General features: G+C 39.2%; 1 protein-coding gene and 1 long non-coding RNA gene across 2 annotated transcripts in view; one reads left to right on the top strand and one right to left on the bottom strand.

The window, feature by feature from the left end:
• Nucleotides 1–13,975, bottom strand: part of asic1b (acid-sensing (proton-gated) ion channel 1b) — a 163,353-nt gene that overhangs the window by 142,069 nt on the left and 7,309 nt on the right. The window contains exon 3 of the mRNA XM_032513334.1: nt 8,207–8,402. Coding sequence (XP_032369225.1) covers nt 8,207–8,402 — 196 coding nt within the window. The remainder of the gene's footprint in view (nt 1–8,206; nt 8,403–13,975) is intronic.
• The window catches only part of LOC116687757 (uncharacterized), a 17,814-nt gene continuing 15,884 nt past the window's right edge, over nt 12,046–13,975 (top strand). Inside the window, exon 1 of the long non-coding RNA XR_004331626.1 lies at nt 12,046–12,056. This is a non-coding gene — a long non-coding RNA (uncharacterized LOC116687757). The remainder of the gene's footprint in view (nt 12,057–13,975) is intronic.

Below are 13,975 nucleotides of genomic sequence, written 5' to 3'. Positions count from 1 at the left end.
CACACACACACACGGCACACACAGACATTCTTATTTCAGGACAGTTTCCTGCCCCCTCCACTTTCTCCTTCTCTCTCTCTCACTCCAAAGCCCTGCGCAGCCAGTCGTTGCCTCTGATCTCTATAGAATTGATTATTTAGGGGGTAAGTTCTCTCCATCTCTTTCTTTTTCTCCCCCACCCAATTCATTATTAAAAATCATTTTTCTAACAGTAGAAGTAGTGACAGGGTCACAGTGATTAATTGGATTCTCAGATCTCTTATGTATTTGCCTTCATCTGAGTTTTCCTCTTTTCACCTTCTGTCTACCCTGTACCTCACACATCAGGAATCTATCTCTGTCAAATCATTCTGCAATTACAGATGCAACTAAGAGGTCAGGTAAAAAGTGCCCTTTTGTGTATGTGTGTCGGAGGGAAAGGATATGCTCGACTTTTGCAAAAGCCCCCATCAGGAAATCTATCCCTAGTATCATTCCCCCCTTCCATGTTGATAAAGCCTAAATATAGGCAATGAGGCAGGGGGCAGGCTTCTATCAAACTACCTAGGGTGGGCTATAGTTACTATAGGAGCAAAAGCAGATTGCCACTTCATTCATAGTGACCACACATGCCAACATAAAATCTTCACCAGAATTACCACAATATGCAAATGAACCACACTAAAAAAGTTGTTAAATGATAAAATGTTTCCATTTTATTTAAACCATTGATGTCACAGGTAAGTCAGCCTCTGACGTTTTGGATATAAAATGTCATCAATTCATCATTTCATCCTATTAGACATTTGTGTGTGAAATGTCATAAGTAGTGTAGTGATTCATGAGTTATGGCCAAAAACAAATTTTGTGAGGTCAGTGACCTTTTACCACCAAAATCAAATGATTTCATCTTTGAGTTCAAGTGAACATTTGTGCCAAATTTAAAGACATTTCCTTACTTAGATCTCTTACTGAGATAGAGTATTGCATTCATGAGAATGGGACAGATCTATAAAGTCAGTTCAGTGGATGTTTGCATCAAATTTGAAGAAATCCACTCCAGGGGGTCCTAAGAAATCACATTCAAATGGGACGAATGGACAGACACCTGAAAATATACAGCCATAATAAAAAACATTCCAAATAAAGAATTTGGTGGCGATTGACAGGATTCTTAAGCTCATCTGATAGGGCTGTGGAGGTACATCAGAGGAAAAAGGTTAGGAATCAGACATTAGGTAGATGCAGGATTGTTTAGTGACAAATGTTTGATTTGGCGGCTTAATTGGTTGGAAACATATTTTGAAAAGTCACATTACAAAAACCTTGTCACCTCACAATTCTATTGAATTTCTAATTCAACTTGCCAGATGATGAGAGTAGAAAGACAATACAGTGTCAGGGTGAGCCACTGGCCTCGTTACACTCAAAGAGCAGCCGTCTGTTTTTTCATTAGGGATGCATCCATTACTCAGCAACAACCTGACTGATCCATGTCTTTGAGTTCTACAGTAATAGCAAATTGATTGATTTATCCTCAAGAGGAAAATGCTGGGAATTATCCGGCCAAAAAGAACAGCAGAATCATCGGCTTTGAGCTGATGAATGAGACTGGAATAGCAATGAAGGAAGAGGGTGGAACAAAAGTGAGCGGTGTCAAAAACTGTTGATGAGGAATGGGAGATTAAAGCACGTTGGAATGTCTGATATTACAAATGGCAGGTACATCAAAAGACTCTTGGTGTCAGTAGTCATCACATTTTAAAGCTAATATAATTCAATTAGATTACATAAGGAATTAGGCTAAGAAATCAAAGTGCAAAGCCTACACAGGACTACCAGTATCCTTCCACCATTGCTAAGCAATGAAATGCAGTCCATTTAAACACGAATGAGGAAATTTCAGACTAAAAAGAAAGAAAGCACCCTCATTGCATGTCTAAGGAAAGCCTTGATATGGATTTGGTGGACGAATTATTACAGCAATCAATAATTATTTTAACTTATAAATGCGAAGAAAGAATTATCTTTAAGAAAAAAATCTCAGCCTATCCTTTAGATTGTGTCAAGCTTACAGAGACATGGAGCCACATTGCACAACTCAAGTAACAAAGTTCAATGGTTTTATTAGCAAGCTTATAAACTCAAGCAACAGTATCCAATAATTGGCAATGGGAAATCCAGGGAAACAAGCAAAGTTTAAAATCCAACTCATGGGTAACAGTATCTAAAACATCAGGTAAGAGGAGAAGTCCAAAAACAGGCAATAGTCAAAAACACAGGAAAATTAGGGGAAACGCTCAAAATCTGACACAACGGAACAGACGATATCGCACTGGGGTAAAAGGAAGAATGAACTTAAATACACAAGACACTGGAGACAATGAGACACAGGTGCAACACATTTGGGTGGGGACAGGTAATCACACAGGCGAGACAATCTACAACAGGAGGTAAAACAAGAGAACTCCAAGAGAGAACAGACAATTTTCAAAACAAAACAGGAAACATGACAGATTAATTTAAAGGATGTTTATGAAATGGGATCCATGGGCAGGTCTCTCTCTACAAAGGCCTTCTCTATTGTTCAGATCTCATTAGCGACACTTCTCTGTACAACCAAGGGTGGACTGCAGGGTCGTTGCAGCTGAAAAAGAGCCAAAAGCTCAATAGAATGATCATGGTAATTTTGTAAGAGTCTGGATTATATAAAAGTGGGGGTGGGGGGGTTTGGCACAGACTTGAAAGGGAGATTAGACAAAATGTCTCATATGGCAATAATGCACACCTAAACAAATCCACAAATAGTTTAATGTAATGAATATATATCACCTCACACACAAATATCTCAATCGAGCTGTCAGGCTTTACTTTTTAAGGCAAACATTACCAAATATCCCACTACAGTTTCATGCTGTTAGAGTTGAATATTGACGGGTTTCTCTGGGATCTTTTGTGTATTTTGATGTCACTAGCTATTTGCTGTAAAGAGATCAGTGCCAGACACTTCTGAAGAATTGTAATCAATTGTAAATCAATTGTATCAATTCATGTTTTCTTAGTTTAATTAAGTGTAAAGGTATTAAAATGTTAAAGAGTAGTGAGACTGCACTTGTGATGAGTAAACTACCCATAGATAGGGTCATGGAGAACACTAAGGTAAGTGTGATGATTCTCCAAATTAGTTTAAGACTGCCTGAGATCTTGTCTAAATACCACTATGCCCTATACCATTTTTTATTTCCTACTATTCATTTGGATAGAAGCCATCTTTTTTTAACAAAAAAGAGAGTGGAAAAGGAGAGACCTATTGAGCTGCCATACTTCATTGTGTTTGGCCACACAATTCTCTCACACATTCTCTGAGAGGTTAAATGAGCACACACCTGTGTGTCTACTGATAGTACTGCTACTGCTGTTACAGTATGTTGTTGTTGCTGCTGCTGCTTTTCTCTCTCTCTCTCTCTCTCTCTCTCTCTCTCTCTCTCTCTCTCTCCCGCCCCCATGATGATGTTGTGACATCAATCACCTATCAACAATGTATCTGCAGAGAGTTCCTTAGGAATGCACCAAGATAGACTGTGTACCTAATAATTTTCTTCTCAAATTGATTCTGTACATTTATGATTTCTCCATGTGTCAACGCATGTGTCGCTTTAATTAAACACAGGCTTATAAAAAATTAAATTATGTTCTTTGAATTTTACTCACTTTTTAGTGTTTTCTTATTATCTCCTGCAGCTATGGCTCAAGGCCACATATTAATGTTAATTGAGGGTAATTTTTCTTTCCTGCTGTTCGTTAATATCAACCGAGCTAAAAGACGTAAGCGAAACCTACTGCATTCCTAATTAGCAAACGTCTTTCCAAGGAGAAAGAGCAGACAGGGACACAAAGAGAGATAAAGGGAGTTATTAATGTGTAACACTTCCAGCAGTAATGACTGAAAATTGGTTATATGGCATCGTGACCCACTGGGTTTGGGACCATTGACCATTAATAGATGACAATGACCTCTGACATATTGTGCTTTTGATTGTTTAGTTGTGGACTCAACACCTGAATGAGCACAAACCTGAAAACAATGTGAAATCAATTCCATCGAACCAAGTCCATTCAGCCATCAGAACAAATGGACAGCATTACTTAGCGGACTCTCACCATCCCATGTGAGACTATCTGCATTAAATGTTACCATCGCTGCGGTCTGACTGTTTTATTTGTCTATCTTTATCAGACGATTGACAAAATGCTGCGATGCAACTAGACTCCTTGATGCCATATGTAGCAGAGACATTTATTTCTGGCTATCTTCCACAGCCAGGGAGCAGCTAGCGAGGCACGCTGACGATGCTAGGGGTAAACAAGCAGAATCTGCCCACAGTGTTAATCACAGTTTTACTGCTTCCATGCGCTGGGGTTTGGAGGCAGAGACTGGTGGGAGTGTTCACTGCACTTTTTTTCTTTTTCTATGGCACTGAGGATTCTTTCCACACCATTAGTGCTCTCTGCTGAGCTGTTCTATCCAGGTCCACTACTGTACTAGTACAGTAGAGCCCTGCGAAGCATCTGCCATAAGCACAACTAACTACAGTAAATGTGGTCACATCAGCACATTACAGGAGCCCACTGCTGTACTACATGGTTTTACTGAACATGGAGGAGGGGGGATATTGCTCAGAGCATGAGATATTCTACCTCAAAGGACCACTCAAGGACACACAGTGTCTTGCCTACTTTTAGACGCATTCTCTGCCTACAGACATGCATGTTGTTTATCAAACTGCAGTGCAAGTGCACTGGTCTAGAAGAGCAGTTTGCTTGTCATCTGAAGTGCACCTGTAATTTAACTCATACTTTATGCATGTGCATTAATTGGAGGATTATGTGGGTCAGTTTTGTGTGGAAATGTCTCAGCCTTTAAAGAGCCAGTTCAGTTTATGTCATAGGGGATAAATTCCTTTACAAGTGACAGGAAATACAGGGTGAGCTTATCACTAAGGAGGAGGAGCAGCATTTATTTAGTTCAAAAGCAAAAAGTACCAATTTCTCAACAACAAGAGTGCAGCATCTACTAATAAATGAACCAAAGAGGAGATATTCAGTGATCTATGGCGGCTGGACTCTTTATGACACATTTACAAATGTGTATTAGGTCGCAGTTACCACGGGATTCTCAAGAGACATCAGCCTTATCAGTACAGTGCCATCATCACTCGCCACCTGCTCTGGCATCTGTTAGATGGTTGCTCCGTTTATTTTTTAATTTTATTTTAGGAATTCATTTTGTGGCTCTTAATGCGATCTATTTTATAAGCAACAGTCAGCTCAAACTCATTGTTCTGAGTTGGAGATGCCTTTTCTCCATCTTAATGTTTTGGGGTTTCTTTTCAGCATCAATTAATTTAGCATTTTAAATTCTTAAACTGGTTAAGGGCTTTACATTGCAGAAATGTAACATTATAATTTAAGATATGCTTCCCACTCTTAATGCAACAAAGTGGCCCCCCGCACTAATGTTTGAATTACAGTAACTCAGTAACTCACTATGTGGATATGTTGATGGCGGCCCGCCACGGTAAAATGTCTGCTGCCATGGTATCAAAAACAGGACAGACGCACAACAGGGTTTCCGCTATGTACACCGCCGCTCCTTTAGCTGTTTATGAAAAGTCATAAAGTCGCAATTACACAACTCTGCAGAGCTGTCTGCTCTACTGAACTAAAGCACACCGTAATTTGCTCTCTCTCCCAGAGCAACTGGAAAAGTGACAGGACATCATCACTTGCAAAGTCATGGCAACCAAGTTGACAACAGGGCGACAAACAGCAACAAACACTGGTAACTGCAGACTTACTTACTTACAATAAAATAGCAAGAGCCATTAAGAAAATGAAGATAATAAATGTTTCATCTGAATGGTACATGTAATTTGAAAGGGTCACTGAAGAAACATCAGCCAACTCTGCAGCTCTGTTTCATTGTGTTGTATTAAGGTACAAACATTTCCTTTATGGTTGAGATTCACCGCACTCTTAACCCAATTTCCAGCAGCAGTAAGCCGTCGTTCTCAGCAAATAGGCTCTGATAAACATACTGTATGCTATGGCCAGTACCAAACCACAGACAGACAAATTTAGATGGGGAAGAAAGTTAAACATCCAGCAAATTAAAGATTCAAATAACTACTAATTTTCTCTCTCTTTACCTGCAAGTCAATGTTTGGAAATGATTTAGTGTCAGCAAAATACACATTTAATTACCAACCAATGCCTACAAAATAAGTCAAGGGTGCAGTTGGAGTCTCTATTAGGGCTGCACGATTATGGCCAAAAATGATAATCACGATTATTTTTGATCAATATTGGGATCACGATTATTTATCACGATTTGTTGATTTTAACCAAAACAAATTTTATTGTCACATAGGCTTTTTATAACTGCTTTCACATCCATAAAATGTTACATTCTTCTCATGTTGAAGTTGTATGTATGTACATACAGCTCCAACACATGTAAATGAAAATGATCTGAAATAAAAGTATCTCTGAGAAAGCTCCTTCAGTTGTTTTCAACAATAACTGATTAAAAGAGCTAGGGGAGAGGGGCTACGATGGACGTATATGCTACTCACAGAGAGACGACTGACTCATTATGAATGGGTCCAGCAGGGGTTGAATGGCGGGTCAGCAGAGGTACACACGTTGACATTTTTATGAACTAGGATATTCTGGCCATGGATCACATTTCTCGCCCAGGTCCAGCAGGCTCCGTCTCACACGCTGTTACTCTACAAACTGAAGTTAGTTGCATTCAATGACTTTTTCTGTGTTTTTTGCCGTGGCCGCCGCAATAGCAGAGTTACCAGCAGAAACACTGGTACAAATACAGGTTTGCCTCTCCTGCTTAACAATATACAGCTGTGTTAATAACAATTAAAACTGCAGACAAATGTCAGAAGTGTGGACCGGCGCTGTCTCCGCTGTGTCTCTGTTGCTGGGGAGCAGTGTGTGAGTGAATGGGGACGAGGCTGTAAGACGAAAGATCCAAAAACAGGCAAGGCTTTACAGAAAAAATGGGTCATGTACCGCAAAATTAAACCATATCAATATAAACTACATTGCTTCGTTTGTGGAGAGGCAGCACCCTAGAGCCCTGTGAGCTAACAGACACTAACTAGCACTGGTCACTGCTGTTGTCTGAAAAACAACACAGGTGGAACAAAATGTTCTATCTATGAACGGAATGACGCATTTATAATATCATATATTATGTAAATTTGATTGTGGGAAGCCAAAATTGTGACTGTGATAAAAATTTGAATAATTGTGCAACCTAACAGTGTGTCTTAAATCGCGCACTTGTGTACTTAATACTAACTATTTGAGTACATAGTGCGTTCACATTGTCGATTTGCGGTCAAACGCAGTGCACTTAGAGTACCCGGATGGTGCACTCAAAATGGTCTGAAATTTGAGTGTGGATCGATGGACACTTTCCACACTCAACGGTCGCCATCTTGGCTATGTAGCGGAAGGGGCGGAGCTAACAACAGTTAAAAAACTTTCGGTAATGGAAGACGAAGTGCGCAATTTGAGACACAGCCCTATGCATGTAAACAGGTCAACAGACAGACTTGACAAAACAAAGTACTTGAAACACTTAACAAAAGATCTTAAGGTCAAGCAGACTCCAGGTCCAGTAATAACTGGATGTCTGTAACCATTTGATAGATGAGGAAAAACAAACACTCCCAAAAGAGTGTCCACAATTTTTTAATTTATTACTCATAAATCAAGCAATATGGCACTGATCCAAGGGTTCAGCAAAAGACCAAATTTCCACCTTTTTTGAGAGCATTGCTCAACCTTTCAGATTGTAGACTAGCACACTAAAGCCTGGCAACATAAGTACACAGTACATAGTGTGTATCAGCATAAGATGTATTCTACACAATGATTTCTCATCCCCATCCTGATGGAGGAACAAAGAGATCTGGACTGATGAAGCCCTACAAACTGAACTGAGAACAAGACTCAGTCTATACAATTTACTACCTTATATACACTGCCATGTCATTTCCCAAAAGCAAACTTCAGCCATGATTACTCAACTGAGATCATATTATATATATGTTATAATAATATATAAACCAGTTGACCCTCGTCTGGGCAGGCCTCAGCTGGTCCTGCAGAGGACATTTAACTATTGACATGCCTGACTCACCACTTTGAAGTCTTCAGCACTGCACTCAGAGCCTCGGTAGTAGCAGGAGAGCAGCATGTCCTTAATATCGTGGCCCGTTCTGTCGTAGAATTCGCGCATGTTGAAGGGCCGGGGCTTATAGTTGTCAAAGTCGGCCCTCTCCTTCAGGATCTGCAGGACATTTTCCTCCACCATGTGCGGGTCCCGGATCTCATACCTGCGAAAGAAGGTTCTGAACTTAATTAATGTGGACACAAGGAAGCACATTCATGAATGCACATAGATGCACTTAATAAACCAGTCTGTCTAATTTCATAACTTTGGCATATAACCAACACAACAGCACAGTAATTTATGATCTACTGTTCTACTAAAGAAACAAATGTAATCGCAGAATCACATGCAAACTTTTTTATAACTTCATAACTTGCTGTATGAATCATAAGAAACGGTCTTTTAGAAACAACATTCTTCAAAATGAAGACTAAGAAATATATACTGTATATTGTATTTTTTAGACATGTTAGTTTGTCCTGCACCTAATTTTATCATCTGGATGTGTGTGCTTTTATTAACATTTTCATTACTTCAAAATGAATACTCACATATGAACAGCAAACAAAGTAGACATCAAAAAAGTAAAATGAATTTTCACGGACTAAAACGATTTATTTAACTTAAACACAAAAACTTTAATCTACTCATGAAAGACTAAAAATAGACACAATCTATAGGAAATCCACCAACTTTAGCTGTACCTCAATTCCATTTAAAAAAAATAAAATTAAATAAACAAAGAAGCAGCAAAAAGTATATTTTTTCTCTAACTGAACAAAAGCTATGCTACATAGTGTACATGCCAGCTCACACAATAGAATCCACATGTTGTCTGAAACGGCAGCCTAGATGCTGCATGCCAGCCACCATGGGTGGTGCTGAGAGGGAGAAAATGGCTCATTATATAAAGTATGAGAGTATTTCCTTTCACACAATCATGTTAATCATTCTGCCAAATAATTAGGATTAACTGTGGTGGCAAAGCAGCTTCAGATAGTAAGCATTACAGTGTTCAAAATGCTGTAATTCCGATCCTGCGCAGTCTGGACTATTTAAATCAAAACACTTCACATAGCATGTCTTACAATTTTTTTTCAAGGGTAAAATGTAATCAGGTTTTTTTTAATGAAATGAAGCATTACACACTGACTCTGGTTCTGGCTCTATTTCCTCCACACAAAAGCATAAAACAAAGGACAAAGTGTGATTGATTTGCGTGTATCAACCCACACCAAACTGAAACTCAACTACAATAGCCATACTCACAGAAAGAAAACAATTGGGAAATAATTCATGACATGCCTTTGCTTGACAACCACCATCACCCTCCAGCACCTGCTCACAGTCATTCAGAGATATAAATTAACCTCAATTAACTAGTGTGGCCCTGCTTGGAGAAAAGACGGCCAGTTGATGACCCCTGCTGAGCGATGGCCCATCAGTGGTACAAGCATCCAAATTATGGAGTGCTAAGATTAAGCACTACAGACAGACACTTATGAGAATAATTAGCTGGGACACAGAGTCTATCAGAGTGAATAGCACTGTAAAGACTGTCTAATGTTTTTTTGAATTAACTGAGCAACAAGGTAGTCAGTCATCCCTTCTATTTTTATCCAAATTAGAGTACTGCAAAAGAGTAATGTAAGGGGTTTTTAAGTCTTGAAATTGTGTGTAATGTGAGAGAGCAGCACCCATCTTTTATAATAGGGTTCATTTATTGTGTTATTGTAATTATTTTGGACAACTCCATTTACATTTGCAAACATGAATAAGCGAAAGCTAGAGAAAGCAAAATTAGTATTAGAAACCATGAGAGACAGAGAGAGAGACAAAGACATACCCTTCTCCCCTGACAATAAATCTGTGAATGACTTTGTGGACGCTGACAGTTATTTCTCATGGATATGGGCAGTATTTCAAAGCATAATTGCTGGTAAATCTTAATGGATTTTTTTTTAATTCCACAAGGTCAAGCTTTGCTGATACTCATGAACAAGATTTTGTCCCTTGATGATGTGAATAATGTAAGTTGATCCATGAATAAAAAATGAAATATTACATTATTTCTTTTATGAGCACTGCCTTATTATTCAACTGGTATTTTCAACTTGTCGGGTTCTAACAAAATTACCAGAAATGTAATATGTTCCACTGCAGCTACAGTGTTGTTTACCTGCTACAAACACAATAAAATAAAATATTCACCATGAGACAGGATGGGCTGTAATTTGAAATGAGGACTGTTTCTCTCTATTGCGCTCATAACACTTAAGAGAGAAGGGAATCCGTCATGCTTCATGTTGAATGGAGTTAACAGTGCTGTAACAGCAAGGATTGGGACCATTGTTCTGACCAAGAGTTGAATTGAATGCCACACAATATTGTCTTCGAATTCAACATTGCAATATTAAAGATCAGGTGTAACATGGCACCGAACACCAAGTAAAGGTGCAGAACATACCAGATATTTTATGAGTTAATTACTATGACAATTTATCTATAACTCCTCTAATACAAAGATTCAAAAACAGTCACTATCACACCTATTGTATACATTTTTACTATTGCCAATGCATGCAACAGGTTTGCCTCTTATTTTCTCTGCAAATTCAAAGCCAACGCTTTAAATCAACTCTGGCTGATTAGGATGTTTTTTTTAAATGTTGTATTTTACACTTCCATTCGAACAGACAGCTGTCTTCTTTTTATTTGGCTTTTTAATAAGAGCATTAGAAGAATTTGGAAAAGCAACAGTAATTACTAAAGACAAGACCGCTTTGCTCAACATTAAATAGATGATAAAGCCAACAAAGGTAATTCAGTAATTGCTGTCCCTAATACTACCTAATACACTGTTGTTGAAACCATATCAATGTAGTAGTAGGGTTCATACCTAACTGCAGTTGTGTGTGAATTTGTGAACAGATTACGAACTATAAATGTGTGATATGGCTGGCTTTAATTAAACGGTTTTTAAAGAAGTTCATTACCAAGAGATGGGTGGGTGTTAGACTGAGTGACAGCAGCTCTGAATGGAGCTCAACCAGAGCTTTCATTAAAACATAAAAACAGACTAACACAAAATCCTCAATCAAATAATTTTGATATGTTACATAAATTCGTATGAGGTACAATTTCACTAAAATGTAATCCCTACAGCTCCTTCAACCTCTGCATGATTCATCATAAAGCAGAACGCGGCCTTCAGATTCAGATCGGCACACAGAATCAGAGTCACCCGGTTGAATGGCGCCAGTACTCCAGGATCCAGCCACCTTTTCCTCTGGGTTTACTCTAATGTTTACACTTGACAACCTGACCGTTCAGCTGGCTAGCTAGGCCAGGCTAGCAGAGTCAGCTGGAGACTGACATATTCTGACTCACAGCCACAAGCCATCACCGTCCAACGTCAACCAGATAAAGCACAACTAATATTTGTAAAATGACCTGGAGAGGTCCGCACCTTCCAGAATTATCTATCTTTCAGAAATAAACCAATGCATTAAGTATTTTATTTTTGTAAAAAAAAAATCTGAATAAGAATTTAAGCAACTTAACTGGGATTTTAGCTCAAAATATTGCTCCAATGAACTGAAAGTCTGTATTTATTATGGCTAAACTGATTCCCCGAGTTACTCGAATAATTTGATTAAAAAATCAAATTAAATTTAAAAAAATGACAAACCAGCCCCTTTCTCTTAACCAGCGCCTCTTGCACATGGCTACTTATATGCACGTGAATTGGACCAATCAGGCGATGTCGGCATTCTTCATTCTTTCTAAACTTCACTCAGATCAGCCTTCTGAAAATGTGTCCCACAGAACAGTAGAGTTGAATAGCCCTGCTGTAAGCTCTGTAGAGTCACATGTACTGTCCCTGGGCTTGTACAGCTTTTTTGTATGCAGTGTAAAAAGCCAGAGGCATGAAGGGGAAGAAGGGCGAAAAGATTTACATTTAGGCCACCAAAAACGTACTTTGGCAACCTGATTCAGGAGCAGGGTGGCCTACAAGGCTAGTCCTTAAAAATGTGAGTGTCTATTCCTGTTACTGTATGCAATTTAAGCAATAAAATCGTTGCTTTTTCTAAAAATGAAACATTCACTATTGGTATTTAATATAAAGCAATCGATAGCTGCAGCCCTAGTATTTTTATAGCGCTTTTCGAGTCTTAATGACTACTCAAATCCCTTTTACATAGTACAGGAACCATTCACCATTAACACACATTGACAGAGGCTGCCATACAAGGTGCCACATGCTCATCAGATAAAACATTGACACACATTTACACTCCAATGGGGCACCATCTAGAGCAATTTGGGTGTCAGCATATTGCCCAAGGGGACTGCATGGGAAAATAATAACTGCAGGGCCAGGGATCAAACCACCAACCTTTCAATTGGTACGTGACCACTCCACCACCTGAGCCACAGCCCCAGAGGAAATATGTTCAGATTACAAGTTTAACCCTATAAACCATACTACATGTTAGAGAGAAACAGCATGTTCATGTTATGCATGAGTTAAGTCCGTGCAGCAGAGAATTGAATGAAAACGTTGTCATAATCTACAAATTGTGATGTATTTCCTTTCCAGTTTCCACATGATTTAGTCTGGCTATCTCCAGACCAAGCCAAACTCAATAGATTTGAGATTGAGCATTGGTCTGGGACGCTTTTTCTGTATTTTCTCTGCACAAGAGGCGTGACCAACGGGCATAGTTCAAATGACTCTGTACGCATTTGGAAAGTCCATCAACCAATCAGACCAACCATCCGGGTGACGTAGAAGAAACTGTGGCATCAACGGGTTTGCTGCGATTCGGTGGAGTTTGGTGGTTATATTAAATGTAAAGAAGACGCTGCTTAGTCGCTTCTCAATCGTCATTGTGTTAAACCCGCCAATAGCACCCCAGGTAGATAAGCCAGTTTCTGATTGGTTTCCGCAAAATTGTGAACTGAAGCAGGAGAATTAAACGTGCAGGTTTCCAGACCAAGCTGCAGGGCGAAATCAAATCGCCGGCATACCCACTCTACACATGATTATCGTTGTTAGTGAATGTTCAAGGCACTAAAACTCAGCTCAAAAGATGCAATTGTTGTAAATTAAGAGTAATTGATTTACTAAATAATACCAGTATCAGGAATGGTAACGTTTAGGTAAATATCATCAAATCATGCAGGCCAATTAATAACTAAAGGTTTTTTCTTTGATAAAAAAAGCAAAGCCCAGAATTGGTTCAGTGCTTTGTCCCACACTGGGACTACTGTTGTCATGCTTTGTTCTAATAAGAAGACACAGCCTGTTGTGGTATATTCTGAACTTAATTGAATTGTATCCCGAGCCTCTGTCTTATGAGCAACACAAAGCTGCCAGGAGAGCACTTAAGACGCCATGCTCAGATCCCAGAGTCAGGAAGCTTTAGTTGAAGCGCATACAATCACAATAATATGGGTAGATTTTTAATATTGCCCTGCCACTGCTCCCTAAAGCAATCACAGCAAACTCACTGCGTAGGGGCGGGGGTGACTAAATTGGATTATGGGCCACAAGCACTTTAATTTTCTTGCGGGGACTAAAACGAATGAAGAGGCATCTGCATCGCTTTGCCACCTCACTCAGAGGAGTGAGTAAACACTAGCAACCACTGACTTTAAGAGTGAACTTCGACAGCGAGACTGTGGACACAAAACTGTACTCACTCGGGACTTCACACCTTCAGTAAAAAA

The sequence above is a fragment of the Etheostoma spectabile genome, chromosome 4 (assembly GCF_008692095.1).
Source record: "Etheostoma spectabile isolate EspeVRDwgs_2016 chromosome 4, UIUC_Espe_1.0, whole genome shotgun sequence".
Classification (NCBI taxonomy): domain Eukaryota; kingdom Metazoa; phylum Chordata; class Actinopteri; order Perciformes; family Percidae; genus Etheostoma; species Etheostoma spectabile.
This window is presented reverse-complemented; position numbering and strand designations above follow the sequence as displayed.